The sequence below is a fragment of the Procambarus clarkii genome, chromosome 10 (assembly GCF_040958095.1).
Source record: "Procambarus clarkii isolate CNS0578487 chromosome 10, FALCON_Pclarkii_2.0, whole genome shotgun sequence".
NCBI lineage: Eukaryota > Metazoa > Arthropoda > Malacostraca > Decapoda > Cambaridae > Procambarus > Procambarus clarkii.
Window position 1 is genome coordinate 47487990 of NC_091159.1, and position 25231 is coordinate 47513220.

At 41.7% G+C, this 25231-nt stretch overlaps 1 protein-coding gene across 5 annotated transcripts in view; it reads right to left on the bottom strand.

The window, feature by feature from the left end:
* The window catches only part of LOC123774185 (diacylglycerol kinase delta), a 252562-nt gene that overhangs the window by 70599 nt on the left and 156732 nt on the right, over positions 1-25231 (bottom strand). For 4 of the 5 annotated variants that reach the window (XM_045768335.2, XM_045768355.2, XM_045768351.2 and 1 more), the window contains 7 exons: positions 24339-24441; positions 21033-21178; positions 13401-13574; positions 11407-11641; positions 9535-9642; positions 7890-8102; positions 4182-5298 (listed from right to left, as the gene is read on the bottom strand). In XM_045768335.2, the coding sequence (XP_045624291.2) occupies positions 4182-5298; positions 7890-8102; positions 9535-9642; positions 11407-11641; positions 13401-13574; positions 21033-21178; positions 24339-24441 (2096 nt within the window). The remainder of the gene's footprint in view (positions 1-4181; positions 5299-7889; positions 8103-9534; positions 9643-11406; positions 11642-13400; positions 13575-21032; positions 21179-24338; positions 24442-25231) is intronic. The other variant, XM_045768342.2, reaches the window with a different exon arrangement.

The window sequence follows — 25231 nt, forward strand, 5'->3', positions numbered from 1 at the left end:
CAGATGGTGGCCTTCAGGTAAATTCAGGAAGACATACAGTGTGCAACACATGAATATACTGTATATGATTACATAAAAAGCCTTATCAGCTCTTAAATAACCTAAATCAAATTGTGATGAATCAGGATGGAGACTACACTTGGTAAATGATCAAGATCTATATCACTAAGAACTGGAGAGCAGCTCTGAAGACCATAGCGTGTTAATTTATAAATCATAGGATAGTAGAAAAATAATTGTTCAACATACATTGGCTTAAAAATATACAAGACATGCAGAGCTATATACAGTACAGTATATTTAACTCAAGGCAGTGAAAACAAGCAATCAGAATCAAGCTAAAGCCATTGTATTTCATGCAACAACCATTTCAAACATTTTTCACACATTTAATAACCAAGTTCATTTAATGTTTGTGCTTACACGTACATAACAATGTTGCGATACAGTTACCATATAAACACTCAAACATACACACATACGCAAGCACACAAAGACACATGCAGACATGCTAGCACACATAAATGTTGACACAAACATAAGTACTGTACATCAGTTATTAATAAGAAGGCAGATGATCTGAAAACTGATCCTCTTCCTTTATGTCACCACTGTGCCTGCCATGAAAAGTAAGCCAGAAACACCCTAAAGACAAGTAAAACTGGTAAACCACTAAAAAATTGTATAGAATGGGAATTATAGAGGCACATGATGAGGTATACTTTTACTCCTTCGTTCACTACTCGGCAGCTGCTCGTAACACACACACACACACACACACACACACACACACACACACACACACACACACACACACACACACACACACACACACAGAGGCATCTTAACATCTTAGTAATCAAAGGATTTGGATAAGTATAGTTGCAAGACAAAAAACAGAATAAATGAGGAAATGAGCCAATTCTTGAGGACACTGATACAGTACAAGATGTAAATACATACACACTAATTTAACCACTACACATAGTGATGAATCATCTGAGTAATCCCAATGTTTAACAAGTGACAAAAACTTCCTCAGTCAATCATGATTACCAGATGATATAAATTGCTAATGATATAATTTACCAGATGACAAATTAACATACAAATTACCAGATGATACACATTGACAGTTGACAAACTGACAGATGACAAATTGCCATATAAAACTAATTACTAGATGAACACCTACAAGAAAAACTAGAAATAGAAATCACAAATAGACCTGAAGATGACAGCCATCAAGACACAACCATAAAAGCAAAGGAATGAAACAATGAGACCTAATTATAACAACAGAACAATATTGTATTCAGAAAAAGTGGGAAGTACAGCAAGTGATAATTAACATTTTCAAACTGAAATCTTTAGTATATTTATAATAATTATTTGAAATCAAGGAAGGTATTTTAATCCTTACAAGGGTATGGGAAAACTTATTTTCTGTTTGACTAATTTGAAACCAAGAGTGTTAGTATCATTATGGCTAAGAATATGTACCTGCAAGTTATACACTACATGAACATGTATATAAGAGAAGGCTGAGGAAAACTAACAAAGAAAAGACCAACATTGAATGTAATGAAATACCTCTGTCAGGTAGAGCCCCAGTGGCTTCCTAAAGCAATCTCGCTGAGATGGCTTCCCCATACTGAGTCACTTAAGCCACAGGAGTCCTGTTAGTATAACAGGGACCAGAGCCCAGAACCTGGCACCCCCCTCCTCACAGAGACACAGAGAGCTAGGGATTGTTATGATCTTATGATCATCCACACTGAGAAAGTATCCAGAAAGTAAGTAAAACCATACAAAGAAGTATAAGGTTCATACAAAATGACGCAACAATAAAGCCAACTGACACCAAGAATGATTTACTCAAATCCAAATGGTTCACTCACCACTAGCTGACACCAAGAAACCAGCTACAATGGTAGCTGGTTTCTGACAGATGCCAGAACATTCAGGGCCTTCAATGAGTTGATCTGAGCTCAAAATGTACAAAATGCTGCCAAGTGGGAATGAGCCCTATGATCCTCCATAGTCGGGGTTCAGAGTACAGGCAGTTGGACAAAGACACACTCTTTAGCATGGGTGGAACGCGAACAAGGGGACACAGGTGAAAACTCAGTACCCAAATGGGCCACAGAGACGTTAGAAAGAATTTTTTCAGTGTCAGAGTAGTTAACAGGTGGAATGCATTAAGCAGTGATGTGGTGGAGGCTGACTCCATACACAGTTTCAAATGTAGATTTGATAAGAGCCCAGTAGGCTCAGGAATCTGTATATCAGTTGATTGCCGGTCAAGAGGCAGGACCAAAGAGCCAAAGCTCAACCCCCCCAGCACAACTAGGTGCTTGCGGGGAGCAATAGAGCTGTAATAGAGTGCTCTATTGGTAGCAATAGAACTGCCAATTGCTCACATCTGTGGAGACTACCAGAGCAAACAAGTTTCAAGCAGTGCACAGCCCAAGTACTCCTAAATGACAGAATTCACTTCCTGTCACTCAAGTAACTGGGTTTGACAGAAAACTTCCCAAGCCCACAAGAAGAGGAGAGGTCAACAACCCAGGTCAGAGCAAGGACTTGATCTCAAAACCCTTGGATACTTCAGAGCCCGAACAGGTGGGGAGGGGGAAGATCATATGCTGGGCAAACCACATAAGCAGGCAGAGGAGGAGCAGCAGCAGCAAACTTAGAACAGGTGGAATTCACCAATCTCTTCAACTTTGTTTCCCTAAACATTACATGGTCCAACTCCAGGGCACCTAATTGAACACTGTCACAAACCATGAATGTGGCAAAAATGACCCCACAAAGCAGCAGCTGCTTGATAAGCCTCTTGTCTTGAGGCAGGCACAGATAATACAGACGCCCCAACGAGCTCAAACATCATAGGATTCACTTGTCACTGACCCAGCAGGCAGAGGTGAAGACAGACAGACTTACCATCAGCATGTACTAAGGCCATCAAGCACCCTTCAAAATCGCACATACTGAGTGCTAACTCAACGGGTCAATCCATTACGAGCCAAGCCACAGACCCACAGGGGAGTTATCAGGGCCTGAAGGAGTATAACCAAGCAGGACACCCAGGCACTTGGGATACTGGCTAAAAGAAGACACTGAACATAGCCTAAAAGATAAACACAGCTACGAAGCGTGTCCGAGGCATGCCATATGAACAGGCGCGACTCCTAGCTTACCCCACAACAACCAGAATACCCTCAACCACAGGGTTCCACAGAGGAGTTCGACTTATGCATTACCCAAGGCAAGGCTTTCCAACCCTGAGGCGTGGCCTCTCAGGAGTGAACTCCTGAACACACCAGTGCAGGGGCAATGCTAAGCGAGTGCTTAGGAAAAGACTGACCTAAATACATGCAGCTTGTAACCCAGATTAAACCAAGACCATAAGAGAAATGAGGCTAGTAAACACATGTGCATATGAAGCAAACACTAAAGGATAGGAACGACATACAAGTTATGGTGCCCACAAGTCAAAGTACCAAGGATGGCTGTCATTTATCTTTGAAAAGTGGTGGAACTTGCCATGGTTTTGGCAACTAGGGAAGGTTTGAAGTGTCTGACATCAGTAACAGTACTGACTCTTTGCTGGCTTGGAACCCAGGCACTCCCGAGGCACAGTCTGTTGGTGGCTTTGCATACTAGGTGGTTCAACAATTTGGATTTGAGTGAATCATTTGTAGAGTCGGCTGTCTGTTTCGGTGCTTCATTTTATGTGAACCATTGGATTGCTTCACCTATTTTTTAGATGCTTTCTCGGTGTGGGCAATCACAACAACCCCTAGCTTCCTGTGCCTCTGTGAGGGTGGCCAGGTTTTGGCTCTGATCATCAGCAGGCTAACAGGACTAATATGACTGAGTAGGGTTGAGTGTATGTTTATTTACTTCTAAAGCAATATACTATATTTAACATATTTTAAATAATGTGAGACCTATCAATGAAACATTTAAACTTCAAAATGTATGATGAAGACATCTAAGCATGTAAAAGGTTTTAAATTACTGATAGCAATAATAAACATAAAAGTATTATTTTAGTTGAATTCAAGGTTATAAGTTGCCCTATCTGAAAGATAATAATATAAAATGTGTCTACTTTCTTAAAAAAATTGAATATCAATAGAACAAGTGCAACAGATAAGTATATTACTCACAGTCCTCACCTTTCTCCTCCTCTTCCATTCCATCTTCTGCATCAGCTTCTGCTCCCTCTACAATTCTCTCCGAGGGAGGTGGCACAAAACCTTCTAATTCATCATCAATATTCCCAGAAAATTCTTCTTTTGCTAATGGAACATCTGGTGTATGAATAACATCCTGAGACTCTTCTCCCGATGGTTCTTCTCTGTGACCCACTAAATATTCACTTTCAAGATCATCATCTCTGTTGACAGAATGTGAATGTTCATCATGATCATCTTGCTCTTTAACACCTGTGGTAATGTCTTCTGCAACACTTGTGTCACCTTCAGGTGTTGTGTCATCTGCAACAGCCTCATTGTCTTTACCTCCATATTTATGTAATTCCTTAACCGTTTCATCCGTTTCATCACTATCTAATCCATCAGTTCTCTCTCTCTCTTCCTCCCCATCACTAATGTGTGAGTCCACTCTCTCACTTATTTCTTTTTCCGTTTGAACGCCTTCTCTACTCTCATTTTCTATCGGCCCCCAGTCTTCATCAACATCAAGTGAGTTATTTAATGAATTTGCTAAAGAATCTCTGATTTCTGTTATAGATTTTTCCTCAAATGTATATGGCTCATCTTCACCAACATCCACAAGATTATCCGTTGATGATTGTATCCTAACTTCAATGTCTTCAATGGGAATCGAACACCTACCAGTCATTTCTGCACCTTCTTGCATGCTGTTTTTTCTTGAAAGATCTGCAAACTCGCTTGGAACAGGTATGGTAGGAGGGAATTCAAATTCAGTGTGGCTTTCTCTACGAATTTCAGGCAAGGGTGAAATGGCTTGGTAATTCATTCTTAGGTGTTCTACAGGGTCATCCATGTTTGGGGTAACAGGAGGGGAGAACGTTCCAGGAAGCTGAAGGAATGTAGAAGCAGCTAAGGATGAATCAAGTTGTTGAGTGGGTATACAGATGGAATATTTTCGATGAGCGGATGAGGTACCAGGAAGGGGAGAAACTGGTGGAAGTGGAAAATTGGTGGTAATTGAAGATACAAAAGGTGGCAGGGCTTGCATAGGGATAGGTGAGGGACATGGTGAGACTTCTGTAGATGAACCCTCAATGGTAGGGAGAACCTGCAATAATATGCAACAATTAGAACAAATATTATTACTCTTATTACGATTATACAACCCATTTTATGCAAAAAGTCTCTTAAGTATCCCTAGTTGCTCAATGCATCATCTGAAACTGTTCCATTGAATAATTAAGATAAGCAAACATTCTCTCTCTAATCATTAACAGGGGTTCATCAAAACATTAACTATCACTCAGTGTAATTCTATATACTGTACCAGCTATAAATATCCAAAGGTCATTTTAAATATTCGGGACATTTTTCCAGGTTGACAGTTCTTGTTAGCTTCCCTCAGCTTACAACACTAGTTTGTGTAAGACATTGACCACACCAGGCTTCCAGTAACAACCTGAGCATGCAGAAGTAACGAGCACCATCTTTATTTGTTCAATTCTCATAGCCCAAGCAAATAAAATTTCAAAGCACTCAACCCTACTACAAACATTTTGGGATCACTAATCACCAAACTAATCTCTGAACAATCCAATCCCAAAAAAACAATTGCCACCAGGTGGCTAAGCTACATAAGGACCATGGTGAGTAGACCCTCTTACAGTTTTGCCTGGTGTTGTGTGGTTGACAGTTCTTTAAGCTAAGTTGACTGATTCAGTGTTGAACTTTGCCTGACCATGCCTTCCTTGCACTTAAGCTCTGTTTCAGGGTCTTCTTCCTGGGCCTTGCAAGGGACAATCATCTTTTACCAGTTATCTTCTCCGAGGATTTTATTCCTTGCTAGAAGGATGATGCTCTTTCTCTCTCACAATTTCATGATGTGGGACTCATCTAGGATAAGCTATCATATTTCTATGGAGCTGTCAGCTAAAAGATCCAGGTTTGTGGAGCTTCCCTGAACAGGAGTTTTGGATGCTATTTAACCAATGCAGATAATGAGTCAAATAATATGGATGAAGATTTGATATCCAATCAATAGACAAAAAATGAAGAAACAATGACATTTCTGTCATCATGGACCATTATCAAGTCATGTACTGTATATTTGAAAGAAACGTTGTTTCTTTATTTTCTGATATGTGGGTTGTATATAAAAGCTATTTAACCTTTGTTTAACCTTTGTTTCTCCAGTTGGTGGACGGGCTGTATTACCCATCCAACTTTGGAGCTAAACAATTCCTTGATGCAACCCTAAGTGTGTGTTTCTAGGTTCCTCTTGATGGACTGAATTCAGCATTTTTGCTAAGATTCTTACAGTTTGATCTGACTTCTCTATAGGCCATGTGGGACATTATGTCATTCCTGCACAATGGTAAGGACCAAGCCTTTAATAAAACCTATCTTCATTTCTGTTTGCATGGGCTGCCACTTCCTGGTCACAGTATGAAGTCCTCGCCTCTCCCTGGCTTGTTGAGAGCCTGCTGTTTTCACTGGGGAAATAGCATCACTTTCACTGTTTAGGTTCTGGAGAATAAGGATGTTACTCTCGTCTTCAATGTGTTTTTCTTGAGAACCTCATTCGATTGATCACAAGGCTTGGTTGTGGCTAGCTCATGTTTGCAGTTCTGTGCCACTCAAAAAATGTTTGTCTCCCAATTACATAAGGAATTGGGTACACTTTAGATGGATTTTTTGCTGTCCGTGTCTACAGTGTCTACACCTGCCAGAGCTTTGCCCCAAGCTCTATGCTTTACTCTTTCACATAGCAGTGGTGGACTTCTTTGCAGCTTACTGCACCTGGCAAGGGTCAGATTCACGAAGCAGTTACGCAAGCACTTACAAACCTGTACATCTTTTCTCAATCTTTGGCAGTTTTGCTAATAATTATTAAACAGTTAATGAGCTCTGAAACACCAAGAGGCTGTTTATAACAATAACACCGGTTGATTGGGAAGTTTTCATGCTTGTAAACTGTTTAATAAATGTAATCAAAGCCGTCAAATCCCCAAAAAACGAAAGAAAGATGTACACGTTCGTAAGTACTTGCGTAACTCCTTCGTGAATCTGGCCCCTCATGACTTTTCATCCTTGATTATTTCCAGGAATTTGCTTGGTTATCTTGCAGCTACTGAATTCTCCTTTCTATCTGCTTCATTTTCCAAAAGAGACTGTGTTGAGTATCACTGGTGGCGGGTGTGATTTTCCAATTGCTTCACTCTGCCTGTCATTTATGATCTGCTCGGTGAGCATCTGCTTGACCCAACTAACCAGCTGCTGGTCAGCTAGCCCCTGGTTGGCCAAGCACCAGCCACCCAGATGGCCATTAACCAGCCAGTCAGGCAGGCATTTGTCAGCCAACCAGCCAGTCAGGCAGGCATTTGTCAGCCAACCAGCCAGTCAGCTAGCCAGCTATTGGCCAGCCAGCCATCTGATACCTGACATTGCTGAGATTATTACCAGAAGCCTTACAAGGTCACAGTGGCCTATGTACAAGCTGGTGATGTAAGCTAATGGGAGCTAATGAGGTACAACACAGAAAGGGGTATTTCATTACAATCAATGCTCTACTTTTATCATAAAATGGGAAAATCATTTACAAATATTTACATGTAAAAAATAATAATGTACAACAATTAATATCAAGCATGTAGACCTCAGAATGTGAGTGTTAAAAATTCTGAAATTACAGTACAGTACCTGTAATCCTGAACCTGATATTCTTTGCTCTCCAATTTTCTCAAACTCTACATCATCTGAAGCCTCTAATGTAATTATTGGTGGAGGAAGCCGAGTGACAGTTTGTGCATTTTGGTCATCAACAGCCCTCTCTGTATGCTCTATAATCTCACGCACAGCCTTCTTAAGACTATTTGCTCGAGACATCAATGCATCCTTCTCTATGAAGTGTTTCTGCAATTTAAAAAATGCATTTAAAGTGCTTAAAAATGTGTTCATTGTTTTAGCACAAATAACCTGTACAGTTCAATTGTTTCTACTCCTTCCTAGTGTATTGTAAAAATACTTGTGTATTTTTATGTCTCTATACTCATTTTGATATGATGATATATTTTGATAGATTTACAAATCTAAATACAGTATTTGCTTACCAAAATTAAGAAATACATGGTCACTACAGGTGACCCTTTACTCATTGCAAAAATTTTGTTTTGGAAAAACATTGTGCATAGTGAAAATGTTCAGTGAATTTAACTATAGATAGGAGAAATAGGTTTGCATTGCAGCAACTTCGAAAAGTCCACTTTTTAGGCCATAAGGAAAGGTCTGCTGTGTTCTGAACAAGATCATGCATGGTCAGCAGAATGACATTGTACCAATACCACAGGAAACTTTTTAAATTGTCCCTGTAGGGTCATGAAGGTGCTAGTCACTGGAGAATAATCAGTCCAGCCAAGAATGACCAAAACCCTGCTCATTTAGTTATTAGTTAATGAAGATATCCACCTGGATGCTATCCCTCATAACCCAGGCAATACCCAAGGAAGAGCAGCTAATGGGTACAGACTGGGTTACAAGGGATAGCATCTGGGTGCATTCCTTCATTAACAACAATTTCAGTTCTCAGAACCCAGCATAACAGAAAGAACAACTGATCTTAATTCCCTAGAGGATATATCTACGGGAACACTGGCAGTTGGGGATGGAGATGACATGGTCAGGCAGTCAAGACAAATAAGAGGACTTCATATAGGATAGCAACTGTATTGGGCATTGAGATGCAAGTACTGTTCATATTATATACTCAGCCCTTGACAAAGCACTCAAGAGAGTGCAAAAGACTTGGTGTATTTAGATCCTGCCCGAAATACTATGTGTGTTAGTGGCTTTGCAAGAATGTAAAGATACCAATCATATGAAACCTCACAGTCCCATTGTACCTTCTTGTGAATAATAATAATAATAATAATAATAATAATAATAATAATAATAATAATAATAATAATAATTATTATTATTCTTTACATAAATTATATAGTAACCTAAATGTGTATTTTTTATCTTTAATCTATATAATGCCAAAATATTTGGATAAAAACCATATATGTATGTGAAAAGGTATGAGCATTAGCCACAACAAATCAAATATTACAAGTCAGGCATAATCTACAAAACAACCCAAATACCATAAAATGAGTGGGCATTATCTGTAATATGAAGCAAAATCACATGTGATTTCAGCCACAATGATGCACATTTAATTTAATGAAACAATATTACTGTACTATCACAAAAAATCTGGAACTAACCATTCTTGACAACCAAGGCTCATCTGTAAATATTCACATGCACATCTAGAACCACATTAACACGTGAAATAACATACCCGTTTTGTCCTTTTTCTGTGTTGAATATTTGAAGCATTTTTATCATCTTTGCACAAGATGCTTTTTTCTGCAGAACAGGTATCAAGATCCTCACTCGTTTCTGAGCTCTAAAATAAGAATATAGTACCGACATTATTATACAGAATTTCTAAAAGTGTCTTACTATTTTCTATTTAAGTGTCTTACTATTATGTTACACAAACATAAGTTCATAATGCCAGTCCAGAAACAAACGTGTCTCTCAACCAAAACTCGTATAAAACACCATGTGTGCTAAAATAAATACAGTACATGACTAACACAAGAAAAACATTTCTGGAGGAGCTTCTGGTGGCTACATGAAGCTATCTTGCTTTCCATACTGAGTCATATCAGCCAAAGAAGTCAAGTTAACCCACCAGAGACCAGAGCCAGAACCTGGCTCCCTGCTCTCAGAGGCACAGACAGCTGAGGATTATTATGATCACCCACACTGACAAAGCCTCCAGTAAGTTAAGCAATGCAAACAACTTCAAGGTTCACATAAATGAAGCAGCAAGGCAGCTAACAGACCCCACAAATGATTCACTCAGATCCAAATTGTTCACTTGAAACTGACCTCAAACCCATCAGTACACAAAGCTACCAACATGTGGCATCCTGGGAGCTCCTATTTTAAGGTCAGTGATGAGCCAGACCTATCACTGATGTCAGAGTGCTCTGATCTTCCTGAATCACCCAAGCCACAGTGGGTCCCACTTCTTTTCCAAGATAAGTGCCAGCTATTCTTTGGATTTTGTTCTATGAAGCTGGAGAGGAGCCCAAGGAAGATCCACGAGTGCCCTTCAACCACTGTTGAACTTCGATTCTGCTTGATGAGGGCATTTTGCACCAGGGCGAGGACTTCTCTTATCCCTCTTTTAAATATAAGCTAGATTACTCACCTGCTCCCTCTGGGTGTACTTCCATGTGAAATTCAGTTCCGCAGAAATGTCTTAATTTCCCAAGGTTTCTATTGTTCCACCTTACGCCTTGTCCGGCTTTGGAGGATATGTTTCGGTTCCTCCTGTGGGATCAGGACCGAAGGAGGTGAAAAGACTGGTAATTACCTAAGTGTAGTTACAGGATGAGAACTATGCTCGTAGTGCCCCATCTACCCAGCACTCTTTGTCATATAACGCTTTAAAGCTACTGACGGTGACGGACGGTGTTTGAAAGTACTGATGGTTTTGGCCTCCACAATTTTCTCACTTAACTTATTCCAATCAGTGAAAGCCTGGAACTGCACTTGGCCTATGTGCTTCATGTTCTGCATAGCCTGAACTGCAGCAGAACTTGCAATCAACTTTGTGTTTAGGGAAGCCATATCTATGCTCTCTTTCTGGGGTTGCCAAGTTGTTCTATCACATGTACAAAATAGGAAAAATTTTTGGTGAATGAAGTCTGCATACTCAGTCATAGGTTCATGGTGGTTCTCCTTGTGTGGAACACATAGGTAACACAAAGGAAGAAATCAATCATACCTAGTGTAGTAGTCTCAGCTTACTTCAGTCCTAATATTTTATTTTCAAAATTAAATAAAATGGTATTCCATTAGCCCTAGATATTTTAGGCCAAATAATATCCATTATCAATGAGCAGTCCTCCTTGGCTGAATATAAACGTAAATTTATAGTGAGTGGAGATTTTAGTTTTTAAAAATGACTACTACAGCTCAGCAGAGACATTCTTATTATAGCTCATTATCAATACCTGTTCCCATCACCAGTACAGTTTCTACAAATGTGCCTAATATGATGCACTTATCACAAAGTGCACAAATTATATTGTTTTTCAAATTTATGACACCCACTATACTGTAAATAATTGGAATAACGTAGTGTATATTCTACCTCATCTACAACTGACGAATCTTCAGGAGTTACAGTACTAAGAGTAGACATGGATGCTATGCTCTCCTCATGTAGTGCTCGGAGAAGTAGGTCTAATTTATCATTTAGTACTGCACACTTGGATGAGAGGGAGTCCTCTACTCCTAGTACATCAGCACCTTCAGTTGAGAGTGGTCCTTCACCCCAACTTCTTCCCACTTTCATTATTAGAGATTTGATTGTCTCACACAGCACTCTGCAATAGAAATTTCAACATTAAAAAATTAACCAAAAAAGAAACTACATTCAAATAAAAAATTTGTTAATGGACACTTAAATCTTATAACATCTATAAGGTGTTATATCAATCATGCTACAGAGCACAAAGGAGTAGGAAAAAATATAGGAAATAAAAGTATCATATTTGCTAGCATATAGGATGCATATATTTTGTCTGATAACAACTGAACATGGTGGTATGTTGTACTTACATTGCACAAAATCATGTTTCTTCCCTACAAAACCACTTAAAATTAAATCTAATAACTGTATGATGAACCATACTTAGATAGTTTTTCTACAAAATGTCAGCAAATACAGTAATTAGTGGGTGAATTGTTTGTATTTAACATTTTATTCCTGGGTGTTGCCAGGTTATCAACTAGTAAGTAATAACCTAAGTGTAATTATCAAAGTGTAGTTACAGGATGAGAGCTAAGGTTGTGGTGTCCTGTTTTCCCAGTACTCTTTGACATATGACGCTTTCAAACTACTGACGGTTTTGGCATCCACCACCTTCTCACTTGACTTGATCCAATCATCTACCACTCTGATTGCAAAAGAGAACTTTCTCTTTTTTGGGGGGGCAGCCTTGTTTCCTTAGTTTGAGTCTATGACCACTTGTTCTTGAAGATGCAGGAGTCAAGAGTTCTTCTTTGTCAATTTTGTCGATTCCTGTCACTATTTTGTATATAGTGATCATATCACCTCATTTCCTTTTATCTTCTAGCTTCATATACTTAACACCATTAGCCTCACTTCATAGCTTTTTTCCAGCTCCAGAAGCCATTTAGTTGCATGTCTCTGCAACTTTTCCAGTTTATTGATGTGATACTATCTGTTTGGCTTTAATTATTTTTCTAGTGCTTTGACTACCAATGCAATCCAAGTCCATTTATAAGGATATTACAAGATTCATCATAGTACAGTGTAATAGCATTGGTATAGTATCACATTGCACTCTTTTTATGTGATGGCAATCCAGACTTAGCCATATTGCACATGTACCCAACAGCAATTAATGGAAAAAATTGGGAGAAGCTAACCCAAGTGTCTGGCCTCAAATCTTGGACAGAAAGGCAGGTAGACATTTTCATTTATGGATATAGATTGCATACCATTAAATGTAACCTATTCCTGTGGCCTTCCTCCTTCCACTGTAAAACAAAGGGAAACACATTGATGACCAAACCGCACAATAGAAAGTGAAGGGACTACGACGTTTCGGTCCGTCCTCGACCATTCTCAAGTCGATTGTGTGAGTTGAGTGACACACAATCGACTTGAGAATGGTCCAGAATAGACCAAAACGTTGTCGTCCCTCCACTTTCTAGTGTGTGGTTTGGTCAACATATTTCAGCCACGTTATTGTGACTCCTCGTCTGCATGTGGGGAAAAATATTTGGCAAGAGTACATATTAGCCACACATGATTAACTCATGGATGCAAATGGAACTAAGACCTTCACCTTATTGTCAGAACTTCATTGTCCTACTAACAGTCATGCACCTCCTTGTAGAATATCATGATTTTTGGGATAATTTTAAATCTTGCTTTTTCAATATTCCTTTAGTCACTTATCCCTTGATAAACTCCTTGGTCAATCTGGCACCTTTGAATGCACATGTCCATAAGTGTTCACATTGTTATTTGGAATGAATCATTTCATACACTGATAAAAATAATGTAGTACTCTTGTAATAAAAATCATTACTTGAGAAACTTCTAAAACTTACTTTGCAGATGAAATAACAACAGAATGTTGGTCTGACTGAAGCAATGTTGCTAAATGAGTGCCAACTGAATCTTCGTAAGCTGCTACTTGAGTAAGTAAGGAATGAGAGGCAAGTGACTGCAGCTTGTGTTCTGGACTCAGTGTTACATGACTCACATAGCTCATTATGCTCCATCTGCAAAAAGAAACAAAAATAATTAATATTCAATACTGTACACACAAAAAACCAGCGTTAAATGTAATGAAACACCATTTTCTGGGTGAAACCTGGGGGCTCTCCAAAGCTTTCTAGGCTGAAATGCTAATGTCAGACTTTGGCATGAGTCATGCGTATGGAGTTCTGCGGGCCTACTGGGGACCACGAGCCAGAACCTGGTCCCCTCAGAAGAGGCACGAAGAGCAATGGCCTATAGAAACTCCCGTGTGGTTGGAAACATTCTATATCGGCCATCGACGGGGTCAGGCACCCCAGAAAGGTAAGTGTCCCAAAACAAACCCCTATTTTGGTGAAAATTGCGACAAAAAGTCGAACAAATGAATAGAACTCCCCAAACAGAAACGGGCAAATGAGTATGACGTTTCTGCGTCGCTGTCTGCGCAGCTTCCCCCTTCCCGATAGGGGAAAGGGAGAGCCCCAGACCCCCGCGCTGGCAATCCACCTCTTGAGTTCTGAGACTGAACATCAAAATACGCGAAAAACCACCGACCAGGGGAGGGAGGGTTGCCAGGGAGCCTCCGGGTCTTACCCAGAAAATGGCATTTCAGTACAATCAACGCTGGTTTTCTGGAGGAAAGCCCAGTCGGCTCCCTGGAGCTACTTACCCAAAGATGAAAACACGAGGGACCCCCAATGCGAAGCGAAGACAAAAACTGCAATGGCGAACCCATGGCCACAATCAGGCCCAACAAGGCCCATGAACATCAACAAAGGAATGCAGAGCCAACCAACAAACGACATGGGCACGGGGACAGACAGCAGGCTGGCAGGACCGAAACACCCCACGGACGACTCGAGAGAACTGGAACAGGGAAGCGAGGGAACTCGGAATGACCCAAAGCATAACCCCGGTCACAGCAGCCGTGGCACGCCAAGCACGGCACATTGCTACAACCGAATACACAACACACGATGCACCCCTGGCCAGACCAACCAAGCGTCACAACCCAAGGACCCCTCCAGAAAGCAGCCATGCCAGTTTCCGCCAGAAAAGAAGGAGACAGCTGCAAGCGAACAAACCTATCAGGAGAACCAAAAGAGCCGAAACCCAGGCGCCGGAGGAGGGCATGAAGCACTCCAACCAGACCCCCAGAGGCCAACGCCAACAAGAAAACAACGTCTCGGAAAACAACGCGAAACCGAAGAGGACCACAACAAACCGAGGAGAAGAGAAAAGAGCACGCAATCCAAGAACCAGGATGGCTCAAGCAGTGCGGTTGCAGGCCGGAGGTGAAGCACACCAGAGACGCTCGCAAAGCGGTGCTGAGGTAACTTCCAAAACCGAAGCAACCCGGAGCGGCTCCGCCAGAACCGCATGAGACAAGGCAACAGTATGTGGCAAGATGATGGCCCTAAACCTCCACAAAAGAAGGACCAGACCACACCAAGAAAACATAGCAAACCGACGAAGGGACAGAAAGAAAAAGGAAGGACCGCCAAAGAAAACCCCACACAGCCGCCAATACCAAGCACGCAGGTAGGACACCATCAACGAAGCCACCTGACCACCAACAGACAGTGAGATACTCGAGGCAGAACCGAACCAGCCCCACCATGGACCGATCGAGCATAGGAAGAGGCTGAGCCGCAGGAAAACCTCGGGTGCGACTACCGAGCAAGCAGAGCCGGAACCCAAGCCTGCAAGGAATGAGAAGGAACGTCTGCCATACAGAAAACTTCCCAGTGCTAGTGAGCTCACTAGGAGATTGGAGACACTGTGGTTCCAACGCGAGACTCATGAGAAGTGACACCGCGAGATCCGGAAAGTGCCAACTGGCAGGATAAGCCAGGAAGCCAGGAACCCAATCCTGGCAAGCCGGGAAAGAACCAAACACAGGGGTAGTGCAAAAGCAGGGAACTGAACATGGACAAAGTCCAACCTAGCCTCTCTACTCAGAGAGAACCCCAGCAACATCAGAGGCCCGAGACTGTTCAACATGCCTCCACGACACATAAGGGGCAAAACTGGCTGACCCCTCACAGTGACCAAGAAAGAACTAGATCAGCACCACCAGAGGATACCTGATCAACTAGGCTGTAAGGAATACACCAGGCTGCACGCCGCTGTGTCAAACAGCCTGGGCGACCAGACCAGCAACGAGGAGGCCTGGTCGACGACCGAGCCGTGGGGACACTAAGCCCCAGAAACACTGCAAGGTAGTAGTAGGAGAGCCAAGAAGCACATACTAAACCACAAAACAGTGTGTAATTACCTAAGTGTAGTTACAGGATGAGAGTTACGCTCGTGGTGTCCCGTCTACCCAGCACTCTTTGTCACATAACGCTTTGAAGCTACTGACGGTTTTGGCCTCCACCACCTTCTCACCTAACTTGTTCCAACCGTCTACCACTCTGTTTACAATAGAGAATTTTCTTATATTTCTCCGGCAGCTTGATCAGGTAACGAGAGGGGCGAGGTAACATCAGAATTATTACATCCCTTGACACTTAGTTAGCACGACACAAACAAATGTAAACCAACTTGTACAGGGCTTCTCGCAGACGTTAGGCCCTGATAAGTAACCGACACACAAAACAATTAGAGGCGTAGAGGCGAATGAGGTGCCCCACACCCATACGTAGGGAAAACCCAGCATCCTCCCCATAGTGGCAATCCAGAACACCTCCAGCATCTACGGGGCACGGACTGAAGAGACGAGAGGAGTGAGAGAGGTGAAGCACCCGAGAGAAAAAGGACGCGGAACACCAGCACTTGTGTACATTGTCTAGAACAAAACAAACTCCCACGGCACATGCGCAGGACACATGAGGTCCGAACCGCACAACCTCCCCCAGCGGGGAGGGCGCCAACAAGGAGTATCGCAAAAATATTAGCAGTGCCTAGAGAGAGCACGGAGAAATGATATAATGACAAAGGAACGAGGCAGTATCGAAAACTAAGAAGAAGCATGGAAGAGGACCAACGAGCCCAAAAAGAACTGGAGGTAAGCCTCACCGGAAGACGACAGACGTTCCAACAATGCGGGAAGAATCGAAGACCTTCCCGAACCCCGAGATCGCACAGAAGCAAACACAAAATCACGAAGGCTCATAAAGGCACAGTCACACCAGAGACGAAAAGTCATGCAGAACCCTGATAATAGGGGAACATGACCCCGACATGGCGGAGAAGTCCCGTCCCACAAAATGTGGGGTAGAAATGGAGAAAAGTACCCACCGATAGGACAGAACTGAACGGACCCAAAGGAACAAAGATTCGAACCCAGGGAGGGGCCAACACCCAACAACTCGTACGCAGAGGGGGGAAAGGAAAAACCCCCCTCCCCATAACTGCAAGCCCTGCTCAGAGGGTAGAGCTGACTTGGGGCCCTCGGGCCCCAAGTCAGCACCTCCCCAACTCCAGGAACCTTCACGGCAGGCCCCTGGGCCAAGCCGTCCCCCCAAAGCCCCAGCCTCACAAGAAAAAGCCGGGGCACCCGGAAAATTACTAAGGAAGGGAGCCTACTGGCAGACTCATACAACACGGCTGGAGGAACAAGCTTGAATGCCTCCGTTGCTACCCCGGAAGGAGAAACCCCTAAGACCGCCCGAGTCTCAAGACCATCAAATCCCCGCCCCGACCCCGAACCTACAGACGGAAAGGGTCCAGATGCAGGGAGGGAAGGGAGGAAGGGAGGGAGGGGGGACCAGATGACATCACAACAAGGGAAAGACAAGGGGGCGCAGAAGGAAACAAAACCAAAGCAACCAACACCTCCAATCCCCAACACAACAACCAAAACGGGGCAGCCTCGAGGCTTCCGGGGAGCAAAAATCCTAGCACGTTACAACCACTTGAACCCATCGTGCAATGCCCATGCTGCCTGCACCAGCATAGTCAGCATGAGACCGGGTAACAAGTCACAAACAAGCAACGAAACTCGCAGGACTCCGGGTCGAAGGTGCCTTCGACCCCACAGGCAGCAGACAGAGGCAAAAACAATAAGTCACCCTGAGAAAAGGGATCAAAGCAACCCGCGAACTCTCACAAAGCTGTGAACTCTCCGGTTGTCTGTAAAGCTGAACACAGGTCGTTGTTCAGTCCACAACCATCTGAGTGGTTCGGCACAGTTCCTTTCCTTCGTCCTCTCCCAAATTCTTATCCTCATACTTTTCAAGTGCTATAAAGTCATAATGGCTTAACACTTTCTCCTGATAATTACCTTATTTTGCCCTGGAGAAGAACTTATTTTTCTTTGTTAATATTATTGAGTCACTTCCAATAATCTCTTAGCTATAATTAACTAGTCTTGAGAGTGTAATTACCAAAGTGTAATTAAGTGGAACTAAGTGTAGTTACAGGATGAGAGCTATGCTCGTGGTGTCCTGTCTCCCCAGTACTCGGTCATATGATGCTTTGAAACAGCTGACGGTTTTGGCATCCACTGCAATCTTGCTTATCTTGTTCCAATCACCTATGTTTGCAAAAGAAATATTTCTAATATGTTTTAAGCCTTTTCTTTAGCGTGAATCTGTGTCCTCTTATTTTTGAAGTTGTAGGTTTCAAGAATTCCTCTTTGTCAATTTTGTCAATTCCTGTTATTATTTTGTATGTAGTGATTATATCACCTCATTTTCTTCTATCTTCTACCTTCGGCATATTTATTATCTCTAGCCTTTCTTCTTAGCTCTTGTTTTTCAGTTCTGGAAGCCATTTTGTAGTATGCCTCTGCACCTCGAATGAAGGGAGCCGGTTGGCCGAGCGGACAGCACGCTGGACTTGTGATCCTGTGGTCCTGGGCTCGATCCCAGGCGCCGGCGAGAAACGATGGGCAGAGTTTCTTTCACCCTATGCCCCTGTTACCTAGCAGTAAAATAGGTACCTGGGTGTTAGTCAGCTGTCACAGGCTGCTTCCTAGGGGTGGAGGCCTGGTCGAGGACCGGGCCGCGGGGACACTAAAAAAAGCCCCGAAAATCATCTCAAGATAAGATAACCTTCCCAGCTTATTGATGTGCTTCATGAGATATGGGCACCATATAATTGATGCATATTTCAATTTTTGGCCACTTTCCCTTGCAGTTACAATGTGATGATTTCAGGACTCAACGTCCCCACGGCCCAGTCCTCGACTAGGCTTCTTGCTTGCTGGACTGGTCAACCAGGCTGTTGGATGCTGATGTATGAATCACAGCCTGGTATCTTTTGGAAGTATTTATTAAGTTCTCTTTTAAACACTGTGAGGGGTCGGCCAGTTATGCCCCTTATATGTAATGGAAGCGTGTTGAGCAGTTTTGAGCCTCTGATGTTGATAGAGTTCTCTCTCAGAATATCTACTGCACCTCTTCCTGCCATGCCTTTTGGTCTCACATGGTGTTATTTTTGTGTGCAGGTTTGGGACCAGCCCCTCTAATACTTTCCACGTGTAAATTATTATGTATCTCTCCTGCCTGTGCTCAAGAGAATACAGATTTAGGCATTTTAGTCAGTCCCAATAGTTTATATGTTTTACTGAGTGGATTTTAGCAGTATAAGATCTCTGCATGCTCTCCAGGTCAGCAATTTCTCCAGCTTTGAAAGGGGCTGTCATTGTGCAACAGTATGACAGCAGTCATACAACAACGTATAACAACAGCCTCACAAAAATTGTGAACAGTTTCTTTAACCCTTAAACTGCGCATGGCGTATATATACGCCCTGAGTAACATGTCCCATGGTGCGCATGGCGTATATATACGCCATAGGGTGCCAGGCCTGATTCAAATGGCCCGCGGCTACACGGGGTTCACAGTAGCTTCCTCAAGGCTCTTGTAAACAGATGCCATTTTAAAAAAAAATCGTGGGCAATATTCTCAGGTGTGAGAGGCACAGTACTGTTGGAGCAACCAAGGCTGGCGCACGCAGCATGAGCGAACAGCATTGCTGTTCAGCTTGTGACCACAGCATCGCCGAAAAATGTCAAAATAAATATATAATTGTTATTATTTAGCGATGACAATATTACAGATGACCCATGACTGTGATATAAATAACCAGGGTTGTGATAATAGCAGGATTGTTGTAATAATTAGCGCTGTGAGAGGAGTAATGCTGAGAGATGGAGGGAGACAGCATCGTTTACTGACTGTGTGGCTAGCTGTTATTGTTTGCATTCACCATACCAGGTCAGTGGTTCTCTATGGTGAACACAAATGTAGATACTTATATATAATGTGTGTATTAGTGTAATAACAGCAAAAGGATTATGCTGGGAGGAGCCATATGGGTGACGGAGGTGACGTCGTCTGCACGATTTGTCTAGCTGTTTAGAGAGTGGCCACTATGCTTTTTGGGCGCACTACAAGCTTAGGTGTACAGTTACGGTGCATAAAACATGTAGATATTTATATATAATATGTGTATATAGGGTAATAACACTGCAATCAGTATTGTTGGGGTAGAGAGTTTAGTGCGTGTGACCTTGAAAGAGTGAGGGAGCCGCCAGCCGCCATCTGTGTATAGCGACGACTCTTAGTGCCTGAACTAACTATATCAGCTTAGCTGTACAGTTGTGGTGAACAAAATATATACATACTTATATATAACATCTGTATATAGTGTAATAACACCACAAATGGTATTATTGGGGAAGAAAGTTTAGTGCGTGTGTTGAGGGAGTTGCAGCAAGTGGCTGGCTGGTGTGTGGCGGTAACTCTTCGTTGCTTTTCGACTCTCAATACCAACTTAGTGGTTCGTTATGGTGACCAAAACATGCACATACTAATATATAACCTGTGTATAGAGTGTAATAGCAGCAAAACAATATGTATATTGTTTTATAAATATAATAATTGAATCACTAATATGCACATCATACTTTTGAGTATAGCGATTATTCACCACTTTTATTATATAAATATACTACAATACACACTATTGAATAATATTACTGCAAAAAAACTAAGAAAAAATCAATCGGAGACATTGAAACAATTAGGTAATAATATCTTTGTGGCAACTCCCATCTGTCAGCGCGGGTGATGCTGACCGGGTCTGACGACCGCTCTGTCAATGCCCACTTTTTGCCAGACTTCCTCGGTCAATTGCGCCCAAAATATGTCACCTACGATTTTTTTTTTATTTTTTTCCGTGCTCAGGGGACACAAATTAACATGTTTAGAAGACGAAAAAAAAATTTTGAATTTTTTTTTTCTTGCGCACAGGGGTGTAAATGTACCCAGGACCCCTGAGCAGTGTAAGGGTTAACATTTCACCATCAACGTATTTCATGGCAATTCTGAAGTTGAAAAACCCGGCATATGCTCCTCGCACAATGTCCTTCATGTTTCCCTCTGTTAACAGTCTACTATTTAGAACTACCCTAGCTCTCTTTCTTTGTCAGAGTTCTTCAATGTGTTTCCACATATGGAAAAGGTATTATGCTAAGAAACAGGGAGCAAAACACACAATTTCCACAACTTAAGAGATAATGTTCTCACCTGTCAAGCATTTTGGTGGTGGCTCTTTCATATTTCTCCAGTATATGAGGAAGATGCGTGTCGTCGTCACAAGCCGAGCCCCAGCCAAGGACTCGTGCCAGATCATTGCCCGTGCCCAATGGTAGTACACCAATCTGGCACTGATTCTGTATAATGATACAAGAATGATAGCTGATACAGAGTTAGAATTAAAAATAAATTTTGGATTTACACAATTTATGGATTTGGAGAAAAACTTTATCTGGAATTATAAGAGATGTTCACTTTAGTGCACTAAGAACATGGAGTGGGTGGAATGCTGTTGGACATAATTGCCACAATTCTACAAAGAAAAAGCGTGGCTGTGAACAGTATATATATATATATACACCATGAGTAACATGTCCCACTGCGCATGGCGTATATATACACCATAGGGTGCCAGGCACGATTCAAATGGCTCACGGCTACACATCAGCTTCCTCAGGGCTCTTGTAAACATACACCGTGTTTAAAAAAAAATCGTGGGCAATATTCTCCAGTGTGAGAGCCCCAGTACTGTGGGAGCAACCAAGGCTGGCACACGCAGCATGAGCTAACAGCATTGCTGTTCAGCTTGTGACCACAGCATCGTCTAAAAATGTCAAAATAAATACCGTATGTAACTGCTATTATTTAGTGATGACAGTATTACAGATGACCCCTGACTGTGATAAAAATGTCCAGAATTGTGATAATAGCAGGATTGTTGTGATAATTAATGCTGAGTGAGAGGAGTAATGCTGTGGGAGGGAGATAGCATCGTTTATTGACTGTGTAGCCACCTGTTATTGTCTGCATTCACCATACCAGCGCAGTGGTTCTCTATTGTGAACACAAATGTAGATACTTATATATAATGTGTGTATTAGTGTATTAACAACAGAAGAATTATGTTGGGAGAAGCCATTTGGGTGACGGAGGTGGCATTGTCTGCATGACTTGTCTAGCTGTGCAGAGGATGGCCAGTTGCACCCTACAAGCTTAGGTGTACAGTTACAGTGCATACAACATGTAGATACTTATATGTAATGTGTGTATATAGTGTAATAACACCATGAACAGAATTGTTGGGGGGAGAAATTTTAGTATGCCTGACCTTGAATGAGTGCGGGAGGCAGCCACCAGCTGACTGTGTGTGTAGCGACGTCTCTTACTGCCTGAACTAACTATATCAGCTTAGTTGTACAGTTGTGGTGAACAAAACATGTAGATACTTATATATAATGAGTGTATATAGTGAAATAACAGCAAAACTATTTGTTTACTGTTTTATGAATGTAATAATTGGATCACTAATATGAATACTGTACCATACTTTTGAGTACCTGTATAGCGATGATTCACACATTTTATTATATAAATCTATCACACAACACACTGTTGAATAATATTACTGCAAAACACTAAGAAAAAATCAGACATTAAAATAAATAGGTAATAATATCTTTGTGGCAACTCCCACATGACAGCTCGGGTGACGCTGACGGCCTCTGACGACTGCTCTGTCAACGCCCACATTTTGCCAGACTTCCTCGGCCTATTGCGCACAAAATATGTCACCTACGATTTTTTTGTTATTTTTCCCGTGCTCAGGGAACACAAATTAACGTTTTTAGAAGACGAAAAAAAAATTTTGAATTTTTTTTTCTTGCACACAGGGGTGTAAATCTCCTCAGGACCCCTTAGCAGCTTAATGGTTAAAGGCATTCATTTGTGTATTGTTACATAAGAACATAAGAATGAAGGTAACTGCAGAAGGCCTATTGACCCATACAAGGCACCTCCTATTTATAACCACCCAATCTCATTCATATATATCTCCAACCCACACTTGAAATAATCAAGGGATCCTACTTTAACTACGTTATGTGGTAACTAGCTCCACAAATCAACAAATTTTGTTACCACTGAAATGTGTGAGAACCACTCTGGTGGTCACTGACCCTTCCAAGTAGCACCAGGGAAGGGTTACTCCTGAAACAGAGCTGAAGAGAATTTTATAATAAGAAACACACAAACAGATCAGGTACCACAATGTGACGTGAACTGTTAAGCATGGAACCCTTTGCGCTAAGACTAAATGTCTTTTTATGGATATCCAATTTGGGATTTGAATGAAAAGTGGTCTCTGGCAACTAAGCGATGTGACATGTAAGTTGAAGACTTCAAAGTGAGGTGGCAAGCTTCCCCAACTGTGAGATTCAACAGTGCAGTTATCTAAAGGCTTCTAGGGTAGTTGATTGATTAGAGTTCTGCAATTTCAGAATTTTCGTTTACAATTTCTGAGCTGCCAAGAACTATTTGAAGGGCGTTTGTGTGTGGTTTCAAGGGTTTCTTTGTTACAGCAAGTAGTTACCTCGGGTTGAATTTGAGTTCAGTTTTCCAATAAACTACCCACCTCAATTAGCATAAGAGAGAGAGACAATTTGTAAGGCTACTTTTCTTCTGGGATTCAGAGTCGCTCAAAGTCTAGTACATTAGTCTGTTAGTGTCCAGGATGGGTCCAGTACAGTGTTTAGGGTTAGCTGCCAATGGGGGTCTGGCACAGATTGGGTAGAACTAGAGAGAAGTTCACCCTAGAGAAGCATTATCTGTAACTTAGAAAATAAGTATAGTAGCAGACAACCTTTGCTAAACAGCTTGCAAGGTAAGATAATCCTGTAACCACCACTGAAGCAGGCTAAAAAACCATAAGACATGCAAGGTGACTAGCAAACACCCACTAAGAGCATTAACAGAAATGATATCCAACAAAGTATTAGAAAACAACTAGAAAAGGCAGTCACTTCGTTAAAAACACATGCCTCAAGAGACACATTGTATTGGCGGAGACACCAGGTGCATGTGCAACGTTGGTGGCCTCGCTGGACTACTGGTTGACGAGCACTGCCATCTGGTGGTGGAGGAGGAAGTGGCAAGGGTTTTTAGTATTTGGGATAGTTTCATGATTAAATTGGCATTTATTTATACTGTACCGAACATTTCTCTTACAATCATTTTGAGTTTTTGTGATCCCTTTTCAACCTTTTGGGTTTCCTCAGTGTGTGACATCTAATGTGACTTCCTCAGTTTCCCCTGCCTCTTGGGCGGTCAGGATTCTGGTACCTGATCCCGGTAGGCCAGGAGTGTGTCACAGATGCCCAGTGTGCTGCATTTGGCCCTGGAGATCTAGTGCATAAGTTCTGGGAAGCCAATAAGGAAGCATCTCTAGAAATATAGTAGTATGTAAATTATATAATATTGTGCTTATAAATGTAAGTACAGAAAAATACAAAATTAACTTACTGTCATATGCAACTTGTCAATTTCAGAAAGGACCCATCCCACTGAGCCATCCCCACTGCATATTAATATTCTGAATGGGTTGAAACATTTGAAAAGACGAAGCCTGAAAATAAATATATTGAATATAAGGATTCATGCTAAAAAAAAAAAATTGTCAAAATGGCAAATGGCAAAATAAAATGCCATTTAATTTTATGGAAGTAAAATTGGGAGTTGATTTAACAAGCTTAATTGAAAGTCCTGTTACTTTTTTATACAGTACTGTATTGTATTGATAAAACAAAACATAGCATAGTTAACTCCTATAGGCATACACAATACAATACAAATTAATTTAGAAATAAGCTAATTTTGTAATGCCATTTAAGATACTTGTACAGTACTAATACACTTGTACAGTACTAATACACTTGTACAGTACTAATACACTTGTACAGTACTAATACACTTGTACAGTACTAATACACTTGTACAGTACTAATACACTTGTACAGTACTAATACACTTGTACAGTACTAATACACTTGTACAGTACTAATACACTTGTATTGTGGGGTGTGCTGGCACACTGCCACCTGAAGTTAACCAGAGAGGAGTGGGCTGCTCATTTACTCCCTCACAAATATTTATGATCACTTTACATTTGTTGAGATATCTTTTGCAATGTGTTTTCTGAAGCCATCTTGCTGACATTGCTCTATACCATAGGTCAAATCAGTCTGGAAAGTTGTCTGGCCTCCTGGAGACCAGTCAGGATCTGGCTCCCCCTCTTCCTTTTTGCGCTACCACTCACAGGAATGGTATGGGGTGCACAATAAACTAGCTGCCTCTAGTGGCAACAAAAATCATAGGGAGGGGTGAAGGGAGGCAATTCACCAGGGAGGGGTCGGCCG